Source organism: Talpa occidentalis, unplaced genomic scaffold (assembly GCF_014898055.3).
Source record: "Talpa occidentalis isolate TD23 unplaced genomic scaffold, MPIMG_talOcc4v2.1 talOcc4.5, whole genome shotgun sequence".
Taxonomy (NCBI): Eukaryota; Metazoa; Chordata; class Mammalia; order Eulipotyphla; family Talpidae; genus Talpa; species Talpa occidentalis.
The window spans coordinates 49,120,848-49,142,663 of NW_023604861.1; the positions used below are offsets into that span (position 1 = coordinate 49,120,848).

At 42.5% G+C, this 21,816-nt stretch overlaps 1 protein-coding gene across 1 annotated transcript in view; it reads left to right on the top strand.

Moving 5' to 3' along the window:
* Positions 1-21,816, top strand: part of LOC119258524 (WD repeat-containing protein on Y chromosome-like) — a 39,423-nt gene that overhangs the window by 16,739 nt on the left and 868 nt on the right. Inside the window, exons 6-17 of the mRNA XM_037526810.1 lie at positions 2,091-2,197; positions 2,274-2,353; positions 4,060-4,114; positions 4,778-4,823; positions 5,962-6,021; positions 9,691-9,856; positions 15,432-15,527; positions 16,511-16,569; positions 16,962-17,103; positions 18,719-18,758; positions 19,350-19,435; positions 20,408-20,598. Of these exons, the coding sequence (XP_037382707.1) occupies positions 2,091-2,197; positions 2,274-2,353; positions 4,060-4,114; positions 4,778-4,823; positions 5,962-6,021; positions 9,691-9,856; positions 15,432-15,527; positions 16,511-16,569; positions 16,962-17,103; positions 18,719-18,758; positions 19,350-19,435; positions 20,408-20,598 (1,128 nt within the window). The remainder of the gene's footprint in view (positions 1-2,090; positions 2,198-2,273; positions 2,354-4,059; positions 4,115-4,777; positions 4,824-5,961; positions 6,022-9,690; positions 9,857-15,431; positions 15,528-16,510; positions 16,570-16,961; positions 17,104-18,718; positions 18,759-19,349; positions 19,436-20,407; positions 20,599-21,816) is intronic.

Below are 21,816 nucleotides of genomic sequence, written 5' to 3' on the forward strand. Positions count from 1 at the left end.
ATCTTTGTAATATCATTATGCCCACTGTCATAATCCATAGCTTTTAAACCACATTATGCTCTCTATATTTGTAGAGGAGAGGATCTGGCCCAAGGTTTTCATGAAGCCTGGGTTTATTTACACAACTATATTCATTCATTGTATTAGGAGAGTTTTAAGGACCACCAGCACTCAATGTCTCTGGAAATGCTTGAAAACTGCTCATGAAAAATTAATAAAAGTTCAAGTAAATATTCAGACCATATTCATATGAACTCCAACTTAAAACATACACAGTGACATGTGTCACTGGAAGTTTAGTCACAAAAATAATGTAATTTGTATCCATAGAGGTTAATACTACACATATTTTAAAATTAGTTTAAATTTTAATAGCGAAATTAAAGTTTGTGATACAGTTGCATTTTATTAAGTTTAACTGGATGGGAATACCAAAAGGAAGAACTTGATGCAATGAATTTCTTAAAGGACACCTGCCACGACATGAAATGTCATATATATGACTTCTACAAAATGCTAGTATACCTGGAAAGCAAAAATAACACCTTTAGACTGTATATCGAAATATAGTCTATAAATAGAACCATAGGTTATTTTAAAACATATTTTCATTGCTCATTTCAATCTTTGCATTTCTCTTACCAGCAGTAGCAGGTGGAGTTCTTGGGGGAATTTTTTAAGAACAAAGTTGTGTCTGTTTAATCCCATGATGGAAAAGCAGGTTGAGAGGGAGAATGCCTACCTTGGGTGTGGATCCTGGGTTATTTGCCCAACTCACAGCCTCCCTGCTCATTCTTCCATACCAACAGGTACTTAATTCAATTCTGGACCTTGATCTTATTACAAGTCACTGCATATTATGGAACTTTGGGATATTTGTAAATGGCAAAAACCACTAAAGTAACCCCAGTAGTGCTAAGGGTCTGTTACAGTATAAGGAAAACAGATGACTATGCCTGAGCTGCAGACACCATGAGGAACTCTCACAATGTAGGAGGAAAGAGGGAAGGAAGCAAAGTGGGTACAACTGAAAATCTGACCTCAGTGATTTGAAATCAGCAACAGAGTGAGTCTTTTGGTGTCTAGAAATCCGGAAGTGTCTCCATGTCAATGGAACAGCCTTAGAGTGACTAGAAGGAATATTTGGTAGTCTGGGGAAGAGGCTGTCCTCCTGCATTTCTCCTTCCCCATTCTCTATGCATTTTAGATGCAAGTTCCAGAAAGCCTACCCCAGTGGAATGCCTTCCTGGGGTGGCCATTCAACCTCACCCAGTCATGCAAGATGACATTCACCTGGCTCAAAGACTGCTGAAGGGATGGGGCTAAAAGAAAGTAATTCTAGGCAGGACTTAGTTGACCAAGTAAATCTTAAAGCTGAGGTTCTGGAAGATAAAACCCAAAATCAGGTCATCTTTCTCATTCAGATTTGTCCTGATATTGAATAAATTTTGCTGCTCAAAATTCAATGCACACCTATGTTCTCTGTGCCTAGATGGTCAGGAGATTTTTTTCCCCTAAGATTCCTAAATCTTTTAATCTTTTCACTCAGTGTTGTGGGTGTTCCTCCTAAATGCATATGTTGAGCCTAAACTCCAGTACCTCAGAGTATGACTTATTTATAGAAAAAACCTCTAGAGAGGTGATTAAGTTAAAATGATCCCAGAGAGAGGGCCTAATTCAATCTGAGTGGTATCTCTATAAGAAGAGGAAATGTGAACACAGCAAGTGTCACAGGATGCACGCACACACACGGAACAGAGGTCATGTGAGGACACAAGAAGAAGATACCTGCAAACCAAGGACAGAGGCTTCGGAAGGAACCAAACCCTGCCTGCTCCTTGACCTTGGACCTCCTGGCCCCAAGACCATGAGAAAATACAGTTCTGTTGCTTAATCCTCCCAGTCTGTGGTGTTTTGCTATGGTAGCCCAGGGAGACTAAAACACTCAAGTACATCAACATGTATGGAAACAGAGAATTTCAACCTAAGTTTTTATCTCTCATAGCTATGCCACTAGACTTCAAAAAGCAACCCCCTTTAGTTGGGTAACCAGTTCCCTCTAGGTCACTTTTTTCAACTTCCTGATATAGGTGGTGAAAGTATGGGATTTTGAAACAGGAAGACTGCTGTCTGAGTTCATGGGGGCCCATGGCAATGCTGGAATCACCTGTCTGACCTTCGACTCCAGTGGAAGAAGGTATGTGATCTCCATGATCTCCACCCACCAGGCGGCCAGCACACGAGCCGCCCTGACTGGAGGCTCTGTTTCCTAGGCTAGTTACTGGGGGCAGAGATGGCTGTCTGAAGATCTGGAGCTACAACAACGGGCACTGTCTCCATACCCTGAAGCATGGCAAGTCACTTCCTACTAAGGGTCCCCATAGCATAATGATGCACGAGTAGGCATTTGTAGTAAATGTAGAAGAAATTAAACGAGATAGAGTCTAGGATGCATGTAACAATCCTACCTCACTTTTCTCTGACATTTCATTTCATCAATGAATCGACACTTCTATTTAGTAGGGACAACTTTACATACATATATGTGATACTGGCTATGCTTCGTGCATTTTTTAAAACTGAAGTAACATTGGTTTATAAAATGACATAAGTTTCAGGTGTACAGCATCATAGTTTGACATCTGCATGGGCTGCATAACAATCCACCAAGTCTAGTCTCCATCCGCCTCTGTGCAATTGTCCCACTTTAGCGGATTAGGCCACCCACACGCTCCTTCATCTCTGGTGGCCACCATTTTGTTCATAATCTAAGTGTTTGTTTTGTTTTGCTTTGTTTTATTTGTTTTTGTTTCTTTTTTGGGGGTTTCAGGTGTACAGCTTCACATTTCACATCTGTATATGCTACATTATGATCACCTGCAAAAGTAGTGCCGTTCATCCCCGTGCACCTTTTGCCCACTTTGCCTACCCATCTCCTCTCCATCCTTAGTCCCATCCCCATCCCCTGGCTCAAAGGCTGCTCTGGTAACCACTATTCTGTTGTCAGAATCTAATTTTGTTTTGTTTGTTCATTGCTTTGCTTTTTTGTCTTCCATATGTGAGTGAAGTCCAAGCATGTTTGTCTTTCTCACTTAGACTTACTTCACTTCACATAATCCCCTTCAGGTCCATTCATACTGTTGCAAAATGGTAGGATCTCATATTTCTTATAGCTGTTTATTATTTCACTGTGTGAATATACCACATCTTCTTTATCCACTTATAGATGGGCACTTAGGTTGTGTCCATGTCTTGACTATTGTGAATAGTGCTGCAATGAACATAGAGGTACACATATCTTTTCAAATTAGTATTTTCATATTGTTCAGGTAAATACACAGAAGTGGAATAGAGGTGTGGGAGCATATATTTGTATGCCACATGCATCTACTCCTTCAAATATATTTGTATGCCACATGCATCTACTCCTCCAATAGCTGGTATATATGTGATTTCTTAAAAGAGTATAGCTTCTCTAAATATTTTAAACCACATAAATTAAAGTCTAGATCAATACACTAAAATGTGGTCTCTTTTGTGTGTTACTGTGATTTTTTTCCAAGACAGCTTATTCTATATGCTTATTTTCGTTATCTATTATTGGTTAAAAATTTCCAAGATTCTGGCCTGTAAAACTATGAGGAAGTTAAAAGGCAAATGTATTCAACTCCTGGACAGTATAGGTGAAGTCAAAGGAAAAAAAGACAAAAAAAAAAAAAAAACCAACCTAAAAATAATGAGTTGGTGGCTTCTAGTTCTGCCTTTGACCTTCACACATTCATTTATTCACTCACTCCCTCAGTAAGTGGCAGGCACTGTGTTGGGTCCTGTCAGAAGCTGAACAGTGGCAGTATTAGCCTATCAGGGCCATGAGGCTGGCAGAAAACCAGTACTGCCTTCAGGGCATGAAAGACACTTAACTGTGGTCTGAAAACTAGAAAGAAGTACAGAGTTTTCCCCACTCATCAGTTAGATGTGGTCAGTTAAGTCAATATGTAAGCTGATTCAATACTAATAAAGAATATTGTTTAATACAACTTGACAATATTATCTTTCTAGATGAAAAGCAAAGTGAAGTCTGTGATTGTATCTACTTGGAGGTGAACCAAAATAAGTGAGTTATATTCAGCTTGGATATAAGAGGGGCAACTTTTTCAGTACAAAACTTGTCCTGGCAAAGGATACCAAGAAAATGAAAGGAATTTTCCAGAAGAGAATGTGTCAAAGAATTCCCAAGAAGCCTGGTGGCTCCCTAATGATAATTTAAGCAACTGGGATTTTCCAGAATTTGGGAGTAATTTTCTGCACATATCTCTTCAACAAATGTTTTCTTAAGGCATAAATCACAGGCTGGGGTAATTAAATTTAGCAGTCACAAGACAAGGAATAAAAATCCAATAAATTCCCTCCTGAACTCTAAGAGGGTAAAAACAATCCTTGATCAATTTCTGTTTGTGCCCTGATCTCCATGATTCATCTGTGCTCCCAGAATCAAGCAACCTCAAGGAGATGACTGCTATAGTGTGGCATCTGCAGATCTTGGGAAATATACTGTGTCCTCCTGTGTCTGTTTTTTGTCTTTTAAGCACCAGTTTAAAAACTGACCTTAATTAATCATCACATTTTATTTTGTTCTTCATTAAAAAAAAGAGATTACTTTCTTGCTTTCTTCATTTATCACAGACATGACAAAATTAAACTACAATATTGATTCCAGGAAAAAATTAACAGATGATAATCTTAAATGTGAAAATATAATATTCTGTTATTGTTCTAGGTGCATCATAGCTGTTGGATGGGATCGAAGAATAAACGTCTATTTTGTAAGTGAAATGTACAAAATTACAGTATTTCAAAACCCTGCTTTAGATTGATATTCTTCTGTAGCACCCCCTCCCTCAACCTTTTTCCCCTTAAAAATAGGTGATTTTGGAGAAATGATGCCAGGCCAGGATCTAGCCCTCCCTCCCTCCTTTTATTTTTTCTCTCCTCCCTCCTTCCTCTGGTTCTTAAAAATCCTTTTTACCATGTTTATTTACATTTCTTTCCTATAATTTTCTTCAGTGGACAAAAGTGCTAACTAGCAAAGCTCTCAAGGCAAAAGGGCACCCCTGGAATCCACCACAGACTGTGCCTGACACACCTCCAGCTCTCCCCCAGGGTGATCTCTCCCCGCCCTCATACAAGCTCCCTAGGGGGCTTCAGCCATATCCCACAGGTTCTCATTCCTAATGGAGGGTCCCCCAGGACAACAATGGTCCAGTCCTTTTGTTTCTCCCTACTCCACCTGTCCTTATGCTCTAGTTCCTCTCTGCATGGAAAGAGGAGGTGCAATGCCATCCATAAGCATCTCTATAAGAGAAAAAAAAAATTATGGCTTAGAGCTAAGGAAGGGGATTAAAAGAGGGGAAGTTGAAATTGCTGACTAAAACTAAGTTTTATATCTGTCTGTGGCATTTTATTTCCTCGGCTTGCGGTGCTGAATGGTCATGGATTCCAAAGGTCTTTAAACATTGTAAGTTCTTCATTCCTTTGAAAGTTTGCTGTATTTCACGGCCTAAGCCTTGCATCCTAGGATGATTTGAGAGACGACTTCCTGAGACATCTTGGCACTGAATATGTCCTTTGGTATTATAGGTTCCTGGGCTGATGGCTTTTGTTTTAGTGCGTGCAACTGCTATGGATCTTATTATGAAGGCGAAGCTATGCAGACCATCTGAGGAGAGCTTGTCAGTTGACATATGATTTGCTGAAATGCAATCACCCAAACGTCAGGAGCGGATTGCTTTTTATTCCCACTGGCACTATAGGAATTTGCTTTGACATTTTGAAAATCTATATCACTGGTGGGGTGAAGGGTAGGGTTATAAACTGTGCCAGCGTCTTTTCTCTGAAGTTGTGAATGTGTTGGCAGCTCATTTTGCTGTTTGTACAATGTCTCCTCTTCGGCTTTGGATACAGGATGCACCACGTGACTTTCATCACTTCTGGAAGCCACAGCCACACTGGAAGGATGACCTGGTGAGTCTTAATCAACTGCTCTGTCTCGCAATTCAAACAAGTGAGGTTCTCCTCCACGAGGGGCTCATCCTGAGACCTGTCTCAGATGGTCACAGTATCCGCTGTGCTACGATTCGTGATTGGCGTCTAAGTGGAGCCAACACTGAACTCAGGGAATTACTTCAGCTCCAGGACAAGTGACAGGCCATGCTCAGTGCAGCCACAGAAGTAAATCCTTGTAGCGTTCCAGGACTCCAAGTGGGAGTCATACGGTGCAGGAGGAACAGCCCAGGATATGGTGGGTGTAACTTTCCTCAAAAAAGCATCTACTTCTGCTTCTGCTTAGCATGGAAACTGCATGCATCTGCTGTGCCATGCTTAGACAGTCAGGAAACCTCAGCAATGACATTCCTGCTGCCTTGTGGCTTGTTGGGAATCCAAGAACAGGGGGCTTTTTATAATTCTAATTAGTACTCAAAATGCCCCCAACTTGCTACAGCTTTCCAGTATTGAATATCTTCCCTCAAAGTTTTCTAGTCCAAAAAAACAATTCTACATTTGTTTTCTTTAAGATTTATTCTTATTTATTTATACATACAATAACTGGGGTGTAGGCCAGAGGTGCTGGGGATGAGAGGATTCACCAGAGACAGAGTGGGGAGTAGAATAGGTGGATCTACAGAAATACACTGCTGAGAGGAGCAGCGGGGAAGACAGGAGAGGTCTTCTGTGCCATGTGGGTTAGCTCCCTGGCTGGGGATCAAACTCATGCCACAGTGGCTGGCAATAGCTTGATAGTCCTGAGAATTTAACACCTGAGCCACCAAGGAGGCCCCCAATTCTCTACTTTAAAACAAAGTTTTTGTGCCTAAAGTTCTGCCACTGCTCACACCCTACTCTATGTCTCCTGTAAATATGTCCAAAAGTACAAGTCACTAGGAGACAAACTTCACTGTGGTACCTAGGGACCTAGCCCAGTGCTTGTGTATGGTGACTGTCCATGGAGTATATGTTTTCATTCAGCTGGCACTTGTCAAATGCCTATTATGGTATTAAAGATCAAGTGTGTGTTGCCCACTGAAGATGCTGTGATGAGCAAAATGATCATCACACAGCCCCTGCCTTCATGGAGCTTGCCAAAGCTGATGATGATTATGATGATTAATGTTAAGTGAAAGAACAAAATGATGCAGAAAGGTCCCAAGGAAAGCCACAGCCACCGCAATGGTAAACATCACGCAGAGTCAGGGAAGCATTAGTTATTTCAACTGTTTAATCATTCAGTTATCACTTCATTCAAAACATATTTATCAAGCACTTTCATAGAGCTGTCTTTAGTGGATAAGCATAGAAGACAGGAACATGAATAAAATGTGATTCTCTGCCCAGAATCTCACAGAACTGTCAAGGAGATAAACTAAGGAAATAATAATCATACAATGTGACAGATTATATGGTAATATATAACATGCTGGAGAAGCCCAGAGGTAGGAGCTACTAACTTTGCCCTAATATCATGTGGGACATTAAAAGATTTCTAGGATTTTTCCCAGAAGACAAGGTAAAGAAAGGCAATCTAGATGAGGGGAGAGGGAGAAAGCATGAGCAATTCTGGAAGCTGAGACGCATGGTAGCAGGACTGTGGAAAGGCTGAGGGGCTGGAGCATCAGGAACAGGAGGGAAATAAGGTTAGAAAGTCAAATTAGAGTTTGAAAGTCATGCTAAGGCATGGACACCTTGCTCTGCAAGTGGTATGAGACTATGGGGAGCTGGGGGTGGGACCAGACATGAGTGATCACAAATGGACAATGGGAAAGGGATTTGGTGGCTCAAGATAGTGGGAAGTTTGGGCCTCCCTGGTGGTGCAAGGGGTTAAGCACTGCACTCTGAAGCAATCTGCAGCCTCTGCAGCACGAGTTATATGCCCGGCCAGCCAGAGAGCAATCCACATGGCGAAGCAGACCTCTCCTGTCTCACCAGCTGCTCCCCTCAGCAGTGTATTTCAGTTAATCTGCCTGTTCTGCTCCCCACTCTGTCTCTGCTGAATCCTCTCACCCCTCCTCCCCCGGATCTCTGGCCTGTACCCCTGCTTTTGTATGCATAAATAAATAAATCTTTAAAAAAAAAAGGATTGTGGGAAGTTTATCTTTTTTCATTGCTGAGTTGTATTCCATTGTGTATATATACCACATCTTGATCTATTCAACTTATGCCATTTGCGGCCACATGGATGGAGCTAGAAGGGATTACACTAAGGGAAGTAAGTCAGAAGGAAAAAGATAAATATCAGATGGTTTCACTTACAGGAGGAATATAGAGAAACCAAACAAAGCGTCAGGAAAAAGACAAAAGTTGCCAGCCGACCTTAGATCTGAGTCATACAGCAGGCGATGGGGAGGGAGAGGGGTCAAAACATAGAGTTGCGCAAGAGACTGTGATGATGGATCATGGGCGCCATAGTGGTGAGAAAACTCTGGGGACCACACCTGAGGGGAGAAATCAAATACTGTCCAAAAATTAACAATGATGTAAGAAAATAAATTTAATTAATTTTTTAAAAAAGATGGTGGGAGGGGGCCTCCCCGGTGGCTCAGCGGTTGAGCGCTGGGTTGCGAAGCTGCCCGCAGCATCTGCAGCGCCAGTTCAATACCCAGCTGCTCCCAGGCCACGGGAGGAGGGTCCCACATGGCGCGCAGACCTCTCCTGCCGCCCGCTGCTCCCCTCAATAGTGTACTTCGGTCCTTCTGCCTGCTCTGCTCACCGCTCTGGCTCTGGTGAATTCTCTTACCCTCCCGCGCTTCTGACTGTACCCAGTGCTTGTATAAATAAATAAAATAAATAAATAAAAATAAAAATAAATCTTTGGAAAAAAAAAAGATGGTGGGAAAGAGAGGGTCTTTAACCTCTTTAGTGGTACTCTTATGCTACCTCGCAGTTGCTTCCAAGCAGAAGAGGCAACCTAGATGACCATGGAGAGGTCCTCTGGGAACACTCTGTGGGAAATATGTGAGGGCAAAGGAGAAAAACATCTTTCCAGTGCCAAGCAGAGCCAATTCTCTTCACATAGAAATTATAGAAACTGCAACCTGTGAGAAAGTTGAAAGAATAATGTCCTTTGAACTCTTCAAACTGTGCATTGCTGGTCTCTAAAGTCTATTATAGTTTCTTGTCTTTCTTCAGAGTCCATACCCAAAAATCCTTCTCTTGAAGGGAATGGACGATTTCAATTCCTAACAGCACATGTATGCCGCAGGGGGAGGTGGCTGGGAGGTCTGCAGGAACTGAATCAAGGGACACCACAATGTGGAATCTAGACCTGGGAAAACAAATCCCCATAGCCAGTGTCTGGGTTCTCTTGTCCCATTTCTATCAACATTTCAACCCTGCTGGGGTCTCCTTGCAAATGGCCTGCTCTTCAGCACTATGGGGAGGAAAGGAAGCTACTAGAGGTAGCACTTTTCTGGGGAAGTTGAGCCCTCAGAGGCAATAAACTGACCCAAAGAAATGCAACACCTCTCTGGCTACCTGCCAATAGATCCCACAAGGAGGAATGCTCCTGCTCCTCTGGGTGGGGCCATAAGTTTCCATATGAATCCTTGATGTGGGCAAACACTTATCCTCTGTCTTAGGGATCAAATGAAGGGAGGCCAGTGTGAGTGATTGGGAATTTTATCTCTCTCTCTCTCTCAGAACCATGGGCACCAGGAGGACATCCTTTGTGTGGCTCAATGTCCACCTTTTCTTCTTGCCACTTCCAGTTACGATGGGGAAATTATCATCTGGAATGTCATCTCAGGCCACATGTACTGCAAGCTGAATACCCCCAGTCCCTCTGATGGTACAGGGGAGAGAGAAGGTAGGTGAGGGGCAGGCTTTCCAGCCACTCTGCACAGTCTCCTGGCAAGTTGTCTAATGTAATCCCAGTTCAGCTGTACTGCCCTGTTGTAAAGCTTTGGTCTGGTTTTAGGTTTAACTGGTCGGAGGGAGATTCCTGAAGCCAGAGAGATTTTAAGGGTTCCATTGGCTTGGTCCACATTCGCAAGCACCAACCCGTTAAAACCCAACTCATAGGCCAGCCCATAACCTCCCAGAAGTCCTTTCCTCATCACTGCCCACCAGAAGGGTTCTCTCCCATGCTGAGCCCCTTGGGTTCAGCTTTTCCAGCTTTGCTTGTATTCCTCTGCCTTCAATATCACTCTCTATGGGCTTCCTGTTTCACCCCACTTACCAGCGGGCTGCCCTAACCCAGCTCAGACATCACCTCTTGATGAGTCGCTCATCTGTGTTACCTCAAGCTTTATGCCACCTCCACAGTCAGCCCACTCTAGTGGCCTCAGGCTGGGTCCTCCCCTTGCCCATGCTCCTGAACATCACATGGGATATTAAAAGATGACTAGGCTCTTTTGAGGAGGACAAGGTAAGGAAAGGCAATCTAGTAAGGGGAGAGAGGAAAAGTATCACCAGTTCTGGAAGATGAGAAGCATGTCGGAAGGACCAGGAAAAGGTTGAGGGGTTGGAGCTTCAGGTACAGGAGGAAAATGAGTTTGGAAAGTCAAATAAGAGTCTGTCCTGACTCCTGGATCTATCTTTACTATTTATATACTGTATTGTGAGAGTTTTTCCCCTCACTGTCCCTAATATTTTTGCTCTAGTTCCATTTCTTCTAGGTGCTCTCTGTTCACGTGATCATGGGTTCATTCATTCACTTACTAATTCAAAAACTATTGTTGAGCTCCTGTTCTATGCCAGGCCAAGTGCTAGGCCATAGGGCTGGTGACTATGTGGCTCTCCCTCCAGGTTCTGAGCCGCATGATAAATGGTTCATGGAAGATAATCAGAGGTTTCCACTTGTCTGTCTGTTTCACTGCTGGCTGTGCTAGATTGAAAAACTAACTGGAACCCAAATAGATTTCCTACCCATTGCTCCTCTCCCCACTTCAGGGTGCAGACTCATCCTGTATGCTACAGTCTACAGACACTCATCTGCCCACCGTCAAGGGACCCACTGCCTCACACCTGTCCCCACAGGACAGCCACTGGGCATTGGGCATTTTTGCATAAAATTGGCAAGTTCTTGATGAACCCCAAAAAATCCTTAGAGAACCATAAAACCCAAACAACAGTGTCCTATTTGGGGTGTTTTGTAACTTAGTAGCCAGTTTCCAAGGAACAACTCTAGTACTCATTCAATCAGAAAACATCTTAAGCCTTTCCTTGGGTGCAACCCTGTAGGAAATGCTGGTGGAACCAGGGGGCATGTGAGGCCTAGAGCTGCCCTGGGAAGACCTCTCAGGGCTGAGATTCAGAGACATGATGTGCTTGTGCCACAGGTCAATAAGGAGAGAGCAATGCAGTAGCTTCAGGGCCTGAGAAACTCTGGAGGGCAGGGGCTAGAAACTGAAACCCCGGGCACCGTCAGATTAAAAGGAAGTTCTTACCTGGAGATTTATCATCCAATTTGTTCTTCTCCTCCTTTGCTACATATAAAAAGATTATTTGAGGAAGCCCTTTCTGAGAGACCCGAGATTTAAAAACCTTTGTGGGAAAGGTGGTGGCATTTCCTTTGAAAGGTTTATTTTCATTGCTGTTCAAATGAAAATAAAGTCACTAGCCAAGAATGCAGTGTTGACCTTTCAGCCAGCATTTAAAACCTTGTTTGCAGCAGCATTTCACAGTTAAATTTATGTGGCTGCTGGTTTTGAGACACCTCTTTTCCTCCAAAAAATGCTAAGCCAGACATACCTACAAATAATTCACATTTTTCGCATTGCAAAAATTTTTTAAATGAGATGGAAAAATGTGAAAGTTCTCCACCATTCTAGGAAAGCTGCTTGGGTTCTTCTTGAAGGTCAGAACAGAACACGTTTGTCTATTTCACAGGGTTGGTTAAGAGGTGAACATCTTTGGATAAATTGGTCCAGACGCTTCTTCTGAAGTCATCCTCAGTAGAAAGGGGAGTTAAGAGAGAAAGGTAATTGTGCAAGCAAAGCCAAATAAGCTGAAAACAGATTCTTTCTGGGACAATTCAACATTTGAGCTTCATTTTTCCTTATTTTGGGATTGTTACTTCTTCCCCCACATCAGAGAGGAGGAATTAGTGAAAGTGAGAGACCAAGAGGCTCCATCCACGTCAGACTCCAGGAAATCAGTGAGTTCACTGAGAGACTAAGGATTTTTTTCCTTCTTCTTTTTTTTATTGTGGTAAAATACACATAATTTAAACTTTACTTTTTAGTTATTTTTAAGGTACAGTTTAGTGGCATGAAATATATTCACATTTCTGGGCAACCATCACCGCTGTCCATCACCATGACTCTTTTCATCTGGTAAAACAGAAACTCTATTCCCAGGAAACACTGACTTCCCACACCCCTGTCCCAGCTTAGGTGACCACCATTCTCCTTTCTGTCTTTGTGATTTTGGTCATGCAAAGTACCTCGTATAAATGGAATCATACTGCATTTATCCTTTTGTGACTGGCTTAATTAACTAGGCATAATATCCTCAAGTTTCACCCATGTCATAGCAAGTGTCAGAATTTTCTTCCTTTTTACGACAGAATAATATTCCATTGTTGTTTTTTTTTCCACTCATGAGTTGATGGACATTTGGGTTGCTTCCACATTGAAACTATTATTAATAATGCTGCCATGAAAATCAGTGTACAAATATATATTTTTGTGTCCCTGCTTTCATTTCTTTTGGCTATTTAAGTGTGATACCCATTTGCGTAGATGAGGAAACTGAGGTAGAGAATTATGCCACAACAATGATAATAACTGCCATTTGTTGAGTGTCTTTGTGCTAGGGATGTACGCTCAGTGTTTTCATTCAGCCTTCCCAGCTCAATCCACATAGTATCTCATTTTTTTTTTTTTTAAAGTTTTTTATTTATTTGTTTGTTTGTTTATACATGCACTGGGTACAGTCAGAAGCGCGGGAGGGTGAGAGAATTCACCAGAGCCAGAGCGGGGAGCAGAGCAGGCAGAAGGACCGAAGTACACTGCTGAGGGGAGCAGCGGGCGGCAGGAGAGGTCTGCGCGCCATGTGGGACCCTCCTCCGGTGGCTGGGGAGCAGCCGGGGATCGAACCGGCGCTGCAGAGGCCGCGGGCAGCTTCGCAACCCAGCGCTCAACCGCTGCGCCACCGGGGAGGCCCCACATAGTATCTCATTTAATCCACACTAAAGCTCAATGAAATGGAATGTACTATCTCTATATCACAGATAAAGAAAACAGAGGTCTAGGAAATTGAATTCTCTCCCAGAATATGCATGGATAAGTGGGGAGGCTAGCGCACACACACTCATTACTGGAACTTTGCAGACCTCCCTGGAATGAATGTGGGCAAAGTATAAGCAGTTTGCCCTTGTCTTCCCCTTTCACTTCTCCCCTACACCCATTGGCCAACTCAATATTCCCAAAAGCCCCAAAACATGAGAGTAAGGTTACACTTAGCCCCAATCATTAGCAGTGTACCCCAGGCATCAGGGAGGACTCTGAAGCCAAGGAGGAGGGCAGGAGCCACCCCAATATCTAGGTGACCCTCTATCCCACCTCTGAGAACCCTCAGCACCCCCAATAACAACCACAAAGCCCAATATCAAGTGCATAGGCTTTGGATGCAAAATCTGGATTTGAATCTCAGCCCTTCCATGTATTAGTTGTGTGGCCTGAGTAATATGTTTTTTTCTAAACTAGTTTCATTGCTTGTAAAATTGGCAGCATATTATCTACCTAAAAGTGTGGTGATAATTAATATGGTGAAGATGACAAAGAACTTAGCTAAGTGCCTGGCACATAGAAGATGCCCATTAAACATATAATCCTTGTCATGATCATCATCTACTTGAGGGCAGGACCTGAGTCTTCTATGTCCGCTGTAGTCTCCCAAGTAGTCTCCCATAGACAGGCCAAAATAAATATTGCTCATCAATTAATAACCCAAGTTGGGCCTCCCTCGTGGCACAAGGGTTAGGATGCAACCTATAAAGTAATCCACAGACACTGCAGCATGGGTTCTATCCCCAGCGGGCCAGGGAGCAACCTACATGGCACAGCGGACCTCTCCAGACTTGCCCACTGCTCCCCTCCTCAGTATACTCCGGTCAATCTGCCTGTTCTTCTCCCCACTCTGTCTCTGGTGAATCCTCTCATCCCCCACACCTCTGGCCTGTGCCCCAGTTCTTGTATGCATAAATAATCTTTAAAAAAAAAAAAACCCAAGTCATTGGTGTCCCTATAACATGGTGGTGACACATGGGAGAGTAGTCCCATTATTTATTTAGACCCTCATTTACATGAGACCACTCATTTTACCTCCAGTGTGGGTAATGTCCCCAGAGACCCTAGACTTGAAGAAGGTAAAATAAAGAGAGCTCCTAGAAACACTTCCAGTGCCCAAGTAGCAATGTTCTCTGTCTCTCTCTAAGGTTTTCATCTAGGTAGGTTTCTAGGATTTTTATTCAACAGACAATATTCAAGTTCTCTCTACTGAGCACTGAGAGGATTAGAAATAAGTGAGAAAAAAAACCCACAACAGACAGATGTTGCCCTTGTGTAGACAGTGTTCAAAGTCTACCAGGAGGAGGAGGGAAGACTAAGGTCTTGGGGGGTGGGTTTAAAGTTATTCCATTGCTCGGCTGTGTTGTGAGATTCAGAGTCTGCTGTCTACCTCTGCTCAGCACCCCTTTTATCTTTAAAATTTCTGATCAAATGCCATATCCCAAGATGTCCTCTCTGACAGTTCTCTTCTCCACACACCATAAACTCTTTCCCGCATCTGTTAATAGCATCTTGTTCATTCTTTGGGGAGAGTTCTTTTTGGTTTGATTGAGCTTTCTGCCTTCTTTTCTTTCCACAGCACTTGGCAAAATGCATAGTCCCTAGTAGAGATTTAGCAGATGTTGATAAAAAAGCAGTGAATGAAAGAATGAACATCTTTATGGCCTTGAGCATAGCTTTTAATTTCTCTAAACCTCATTTGACCCTGGGATTAATAATCCAGTACCATTTGATTTCACAGTTTTACTTCTTGATCTATGTGAAAGGTAACATAAGGTAAATTAGTACTATTTCAATCTGGGAATTCCTAGGGAGGGAAATTTTGGGGGAAGTTCCCAAAGAGTCACGGGCAAAGACCCCAAATATCCTTCTTTCTCTAAAAGTCCGGGGATCCCTGGGCAATCCTGGTGTCCCTGGATCACAGGAGGCTGCTCCCCTTTACCCCTAACTGTACCCCAGCTACCATGCTGGGCTGATTCCTAACCAGTGAGGAGCCTGTGCTCTGTGAACTGCTCCTGTTTCAAGAACAGAGGCAGGGAGTCGGGGGTGGGAGGCTGAGGAGGCAGAGGGAGCAACCTATAGGAGATGTCACGAGACAGCTGTATGCTGCTAGGGGTACACAACTGAAAAACTTTCCTTTGCTGCCAGACCCAGACCGAAGTGTTTCCTGCCTCACCTTCCTGAAGACTCGGGCAGTCAAGTTCGAAACAGCTGCTGCTTCCCTGATGGCTAATGGGGCCCAAGGTAAGAATGAAGGCCGCAGGGACTGTGCTGCTCCTTTCTAAGCCTCTGCCATCCCAGGCCTGAATTTGGCAAGGAAGGGTTCTTTAGCACTCCGTATGCCCTCTGCTTCACTCTCCCCTTGGAGTCCAGGCTGACTAACCCCAGCCTGCTTCAATCTCAACCCTGCCAGCTATGGAGGGGAATTGCTTGGGGAAGGAGGACCAGCTCTCACTTCCTCAGAATCAAGTCTCCCCAGTCAAGTGTACCCACAGGGCTAGCTGGGCCCTGGGCCTTTTGCAGGTGAGGACATCATTTATTCAGGTATAAGTAAACATCAGGCACGAGCTGCGAGGGTGACAGCCACGAACAGCCACATGCGACCTGTCAGAAGAGCTAAAGGGAGGCCAGCAAGTCCTGCAATGGGAGCAACCAGGAGCATGGCCATTATCTATGTGGCCTCATTTTAGAGGGGAGGAAAGGAAGTCAGGAGTGAGGAGACACAAAACAACCAAATACCCAGGGACTAGTACCCACAGGCCACAACCAGTACCACATATTTATTTATTTCAAAAGATGTAAAAATATGATTTTATTTACCTAAATATTTTATTTATTTGACTAACAAGACCAACAGTGTGTTTAAAATAAATGTTCATACACACACACACACACACACATACACACAGTGCCATAGCACAAACATCCATACCTTCCCACCATAACCCAAAATGGAGCCCTCTTCTGTCAGGAAGACTGCCCTGATTAGCAAAGGCAGAGGCTATTGAAGCATTTAATCCAAAACCACCAAAGGGGAGCCACCCAGAGAATCCCCTTCTCCAATACACACTGATAATTCTAACTGATTAAAATAAGCCAAGGGAATAAGACATCTTCTGCTTTTGTGAGGCTGAACTACCTCTCAGAGCCCAGAGACACCCAGGAGCTCAGCTACCCTGGGCAGAGCACAAGCACCAGGGCCAATTCTTCATCTTCACTCCTCACAGGTTCTGTCACCTTCTGGAGGCTGTTCGGCAGTGCCTGTCCCATTGCAAACTTCACTCCTGTAAGTTGGACAGATGATTGGAAATAACTTGCATGCTTCTGACACTAGCCTGACTATGTAACATAGCAACTCTGCCTGGTTCTCAGCCCTTGCCTTTATTTATTTAAATAGTACTTCTCTTGCTGGAAGATTTAACACAGGCCCAGTGTCTAGTTTCTAATATAAATGGGTACCAGCATTTCACTTACCATTGTCTGATAGGTTAACTCTGGGTGACATGAAACTTGTGTGTGTGATGTATGGGTCGATATCTGTGTCTTTGTTTGTGATGGATTTTGTGTGTGTGTGTGTGTGTGTGTGTGTGTGAGAGAGAGAGAGAGAGAGAGAGAGAGAGAGAGAGAGAGAGAGAGAGAGAGAGAGAGAGAGATGGGTTCTGTGCACATGTCTTGCAGTCCAATAACAAGGCCCGAGTCAGCAGCATGGCAGTGACAGCAGGAGACGCACTCGCTTACGTGGCTGACCAAGAAGGATTTGTGCGCGTCTATGACATCAAGGAGTATGGCCTTCAGGGACCTGAGCTGCATGCCCCCAAAAGTAGGCAATGGACACTTCATGTTAAACACTAAGATAAACACATCTTCATTTTCACTTTAATATTCTGGTTGGTAAAATTAAATTGTGCAAATAAGGATGGAATTTCTTCAAATACTTTAAGAATGGATTTAGAGAAATATAATTTCATGAAAGTGTTCAGTGTTGGCAAGAATCAGGAAAACGAACACATTACCCTCTTGGAGAGGATAAATTGGGGAACACTACCTGAAGGACAAGGTCACAATATGTATCTAAATTATGAACCAGCAATTCTATTACTCAGGATTTGACCAAAAGAAATAATAAGAAATGTGAACAAAGATTTAGTTATAAATAGATTGTGAATCAAAACATGGTTCATAAGAGAGGAAAATAGAGACAGTCTAAATGTCTACTCAAAGGGAATTAATTAAATTTATGATAGCATAAGACTTTGAAATAGCACTGTCATCAAATAACGGTGCTATACTTTTAAATGTATACATAGAAAAAATACACATTATAAAATTAAATGAAAAATGTAGATTGTAAAACAATGTCACAGTATTAGTTCATCTTTGTTAAAGAAGTATATGGTAGGTCGAAGACTAGAAAGATCTACCCCAAAGCTTTAGCATTTACCAATGCTCTCGTTGTAGATGAGATTATAGATGCATTTGATTTCCATCTTTTTGAAAATGTCTTTTATGTTTTTTTCTGAAAATATATTGCTTTGGAAATAACAAAAATAGGTTTAAAATTTTAAACCTTTTTGCAATTGTAAAATTGCAAATTTTACAAATTGTAAAATCCCTTTTATGCAATTGTAAAATTACTCATGTTTAGAAAAAAATCACTGAGAGAATAGAAAATGAGAAGCAGTAGCTGTTTCTCTGACCTCCTCTACCACCTAACCTGCCATTTCTACATCCTAGTAACACTATTAATGAATTTTAATTTCCTTCTAGAAAATGCATATAGACACAATCATGTAAAATACATATATATAGATTATATGCTCACATGTATATACATAGCCAAAGACACATACACAGAATATATTTTTGAAACTTGGATTTTTTTGTGTCTCTTAGACAACTTTCTATAGAAGCATCTTTCTATTTAGCATATTTAAATGACTGTATAATATTCTTCCAAATACATTTCTATAAAGTTAAATATTCACATACTTCCCTTTAGTCAACTTTTCCTCTTCCACCACAGGAAAAATTTAAATGCTAAAGTAGGAGAAATCTGAATTTTGAAATAAGAGTGATCTGCTTTGCATTTAGTTTTTGTTCTAGGAACTGGGACTGCAGTCTATTATATTTTACCAGGCTATTTTAAAAGTCATTTTTGATTAATTGCCAACTCCTTTGTGTTTATCAAACTAAATACTGAAGGAAATCATAACATAAGAACGTTCCATCAGTTCCATGTTTGAATTTGATAAAGGATCTTACACATAGTAGGTGCTCAAGGAACTCTTATCAAATTGATGCAGCAAAACCAGTGATTTGCACACTGGTACCTCATAGGTACTGACCTGGCCCCATAGGAACTACTCTACAGCACCAGGGGCAAGGTGGAGGCCAACTCTCCCACCAACTCAGGTGTATTCTTTCCTTTCATTTAGATGTGATGTTCTGGCGGGCTCATGTCAACATGGTGACATCGTGAGTACCATCCATTTTAGAGCACAAGAAATTTGTAAAAGAGTCAGAATAATTTCCGCAACTTTGATCAAATCAATCCTCTCAGAAGCCCTCTATATCAGTCTAGAAGAAGGCAGAATCATGGTTCTGTTATTGATGAAAACAGAATGTATAATGCCTACACGGATAGAAGAAGATATTAGAGTCTTCATTTTTCTTGTAAATGAATGATGTTTGCCTTGAATGGCTTTTTGTGTATGCTTAGAATCTTAGTAAGTTTAAAACTGTTTTCACTAGAGTTGAAGGGAGGCATGTTGGGGGCCCGGGGGGAGAGCAGAGACCTGAACTTGAACTACATGGTTGGTTTCAATCTTTTCATCTCCCACTTTTAGGTAGTTTCCAATATGTCTTGCTTGATATATTGGGACTGGAATTGGGGGACTTGGAAGAGGTGTACTGTGATAGGAGGCAGGGAGATAATGGTACCAGAGTAATTCATGTGATTCATTTGGTTTCTATAATCCAACTTTAATTAATGGAATATTGACATATTGATTCAATGTCCCTTGCAACAAGCCTGGAAACATGTCTCCAAACTTTTTATCTCATTAGCTTGGAGCTGATAGAAGAAAGGGTTCTGTTGTCAGCTTCCCTCGACCACACCGTGCGCCTGTGGAGCCGGGACGGGGAGTATATAGGTATGGAATGTGCACTGGCCACCACCTTGTCCCCATTCAGGGCTCCACTGAGTCATGAATTCTCTGAGATACAGTGTCTTAGTCAGCTCATGCTTGACCACCCAAACGACAGAGCTTTATTCCTAACATGGAGCAGTTATGGAGATGAGGGTGCAATGTGGTCAGGCTCCAGTGAGGACACTTTCTGCCTTGCAGATGGGCGCCTTCTTGTTATTGTTATAAATCATGTAACAGAGAATGTTCTGGTATCTCTTCTTATAAGAATATTGATACTGTTGAATCACATCTTACCCTTATGAACTCATAATATATTTAATCACATCTGTAAAGTATATTATTTCCAAATATAATCACACTGGAGGTTAGGGCTTCAACACAGGAGTTTGAACCTTAGAGTCAGCTTACTTTCACAAAATTGGGGGCATTCAAACTCAGAGGACTTAACTGCTCTGAAAGCAGTGAGTTTGCTAATGAAATGTGTTATTGTAGCATCCTGTCTTGTTAGGAATAATTCAAGTCTGGGGATGCTGAATAGTAGGGAAATGCCTAGCCCGAGTGGGTTATACTAATGAGATTAGCCCAACTTACTGTTCAGGGAGACTCTACCTGTTTCAGCAGGTTACCTTGTCTCTCTAACTGATGCTTCTTATATGCTTCTTAAGACTAGTTTGAATTTAACCTGTAAGTTCCTAACATATTATTGAGTAGCTTACATACCCATCTATTTTGTAGAACCATGTGGTTCAAGTTCAGTTCTCTGACATATTTTGTAGAAGGCATTCTAGGCTTGATTGTCCATGACATGTTACCTTGGAATTGTTTCTTCTGAAACTACAGAAGCAGAACTGAATTTGATTTCACATTGACCTAAGGAAGATTAAGGACGCCTAGTATTCTTAGCAATATGCTTTGCTTTCATTAGATGACATTCTATGCTTTTAATTGTTAATTTATCTCTTTTTTTTTTTTCAGGGACCTTTGGGCAGAGTAGCCCCTGGGACATTTTCACTCCTGACTCCTGGAGTCACCCTAGAGTGCCATGTGAAATTCTGACAGATCCCCAGAGCATGCCTGCTCACCCAGTGCTCGCAGGAGGTGTTCCGGCCAAGCACACAAGAAAGGAGGAGGGAGATGACATGACGGAAGAAAAGGCCAGTGCTAAGGTTGGTCCTGGCAGGTCCATTTCACCTGTGCTGACTTTGTAGTTTCCAGGCAGATCAGCAAGGAATACAAAATCACAGCCTAGAGAGTTGAGGCCTGGCATAGAGAACTAAGTAAATGAGGAATAAAAATATGTCCCAGCACTATGCTTCTGCAGAGGCCAGGGGGGCTTCTCAGTCCCTTTGTGGGGTGTTGGAGTTCATCTCCCAGTGTCACTTGACCTTGTCCTTCTTTTGACCAACAAAAAGGCTTCTGTCCATGACCTTGAGACATAAGGATACTCAGCACCATATTTGACCCAGCTGTCACATCTGAAAGAGAATGACACTGAAAATTCAACCCACATCACACACTTACCATTGGGAAATTTAAAGGCTGAACTTCCTTTCAAGGACTGAAAAGAAGACATGATTGGTTAGTGCCCAAGTCTTGGGAAGTCAAAGTCAGAGCAAGAGATTTGGAGAGGGCCCTGATAGATGCAGCTTTGATTTAGAACTCAGTAAAATATATGGATTTCCAAGAAATGCTTGCCCTTTAATAAATTGAAAAGAAAGAAGGTCATTTCATGAGCTATTGCTCACTGGTTATGTTACAACTTGAAGCAGAATACCTGCTCTGCCAGCAAAATAATGTGTCTTAGCTTTTTCCTTGGCAGCCTCCTAGAATGCTGATCACACATACAACCTCATCACTGACTTCTGTGCAAAGCCCCAAACATGTTCAAGATAGGCAACAAAGGAAGCAAGCAAGCATAGATCAAGAAAACCTTCTGTCTTGTCAGAGTTCCCTCACTTTCCACAAGGTTATGAAGAGGTGCCCGTAGCTCTCAGGAGACTCAGAATGTAGCTACACAGCGAGATTGCCTATTTAGAAACACAGTAATTTCAGTGTGCATTTGATAGAGAGAAAATAAATGAGTTCATTAATTTTGATAAGCCCAGAATTTGGAAAACAAAAGCATGGGGGGGGGGGGTGCGCGGTGGGAAGGGAGAAAGAAAAGGAGCAAATGGGAGGAAGTGCTGAGTGCACAAAAGCCTGGCTGCCTTATGCTACACCAGACAGAGAAATCTGACTGCAAGCTCAACCGTTGGGAGGAGGGAGCTAAGGGAGGGTGATATGGGAAGAGGAGAGAAGAGAGGGGAAAGGGGAGGGGGAGAAGGAGAAGGAGAGACCTGAGGAGAAGGGGAGAGTGAGGAAGAATAGGGGCAGACCTGGGATTT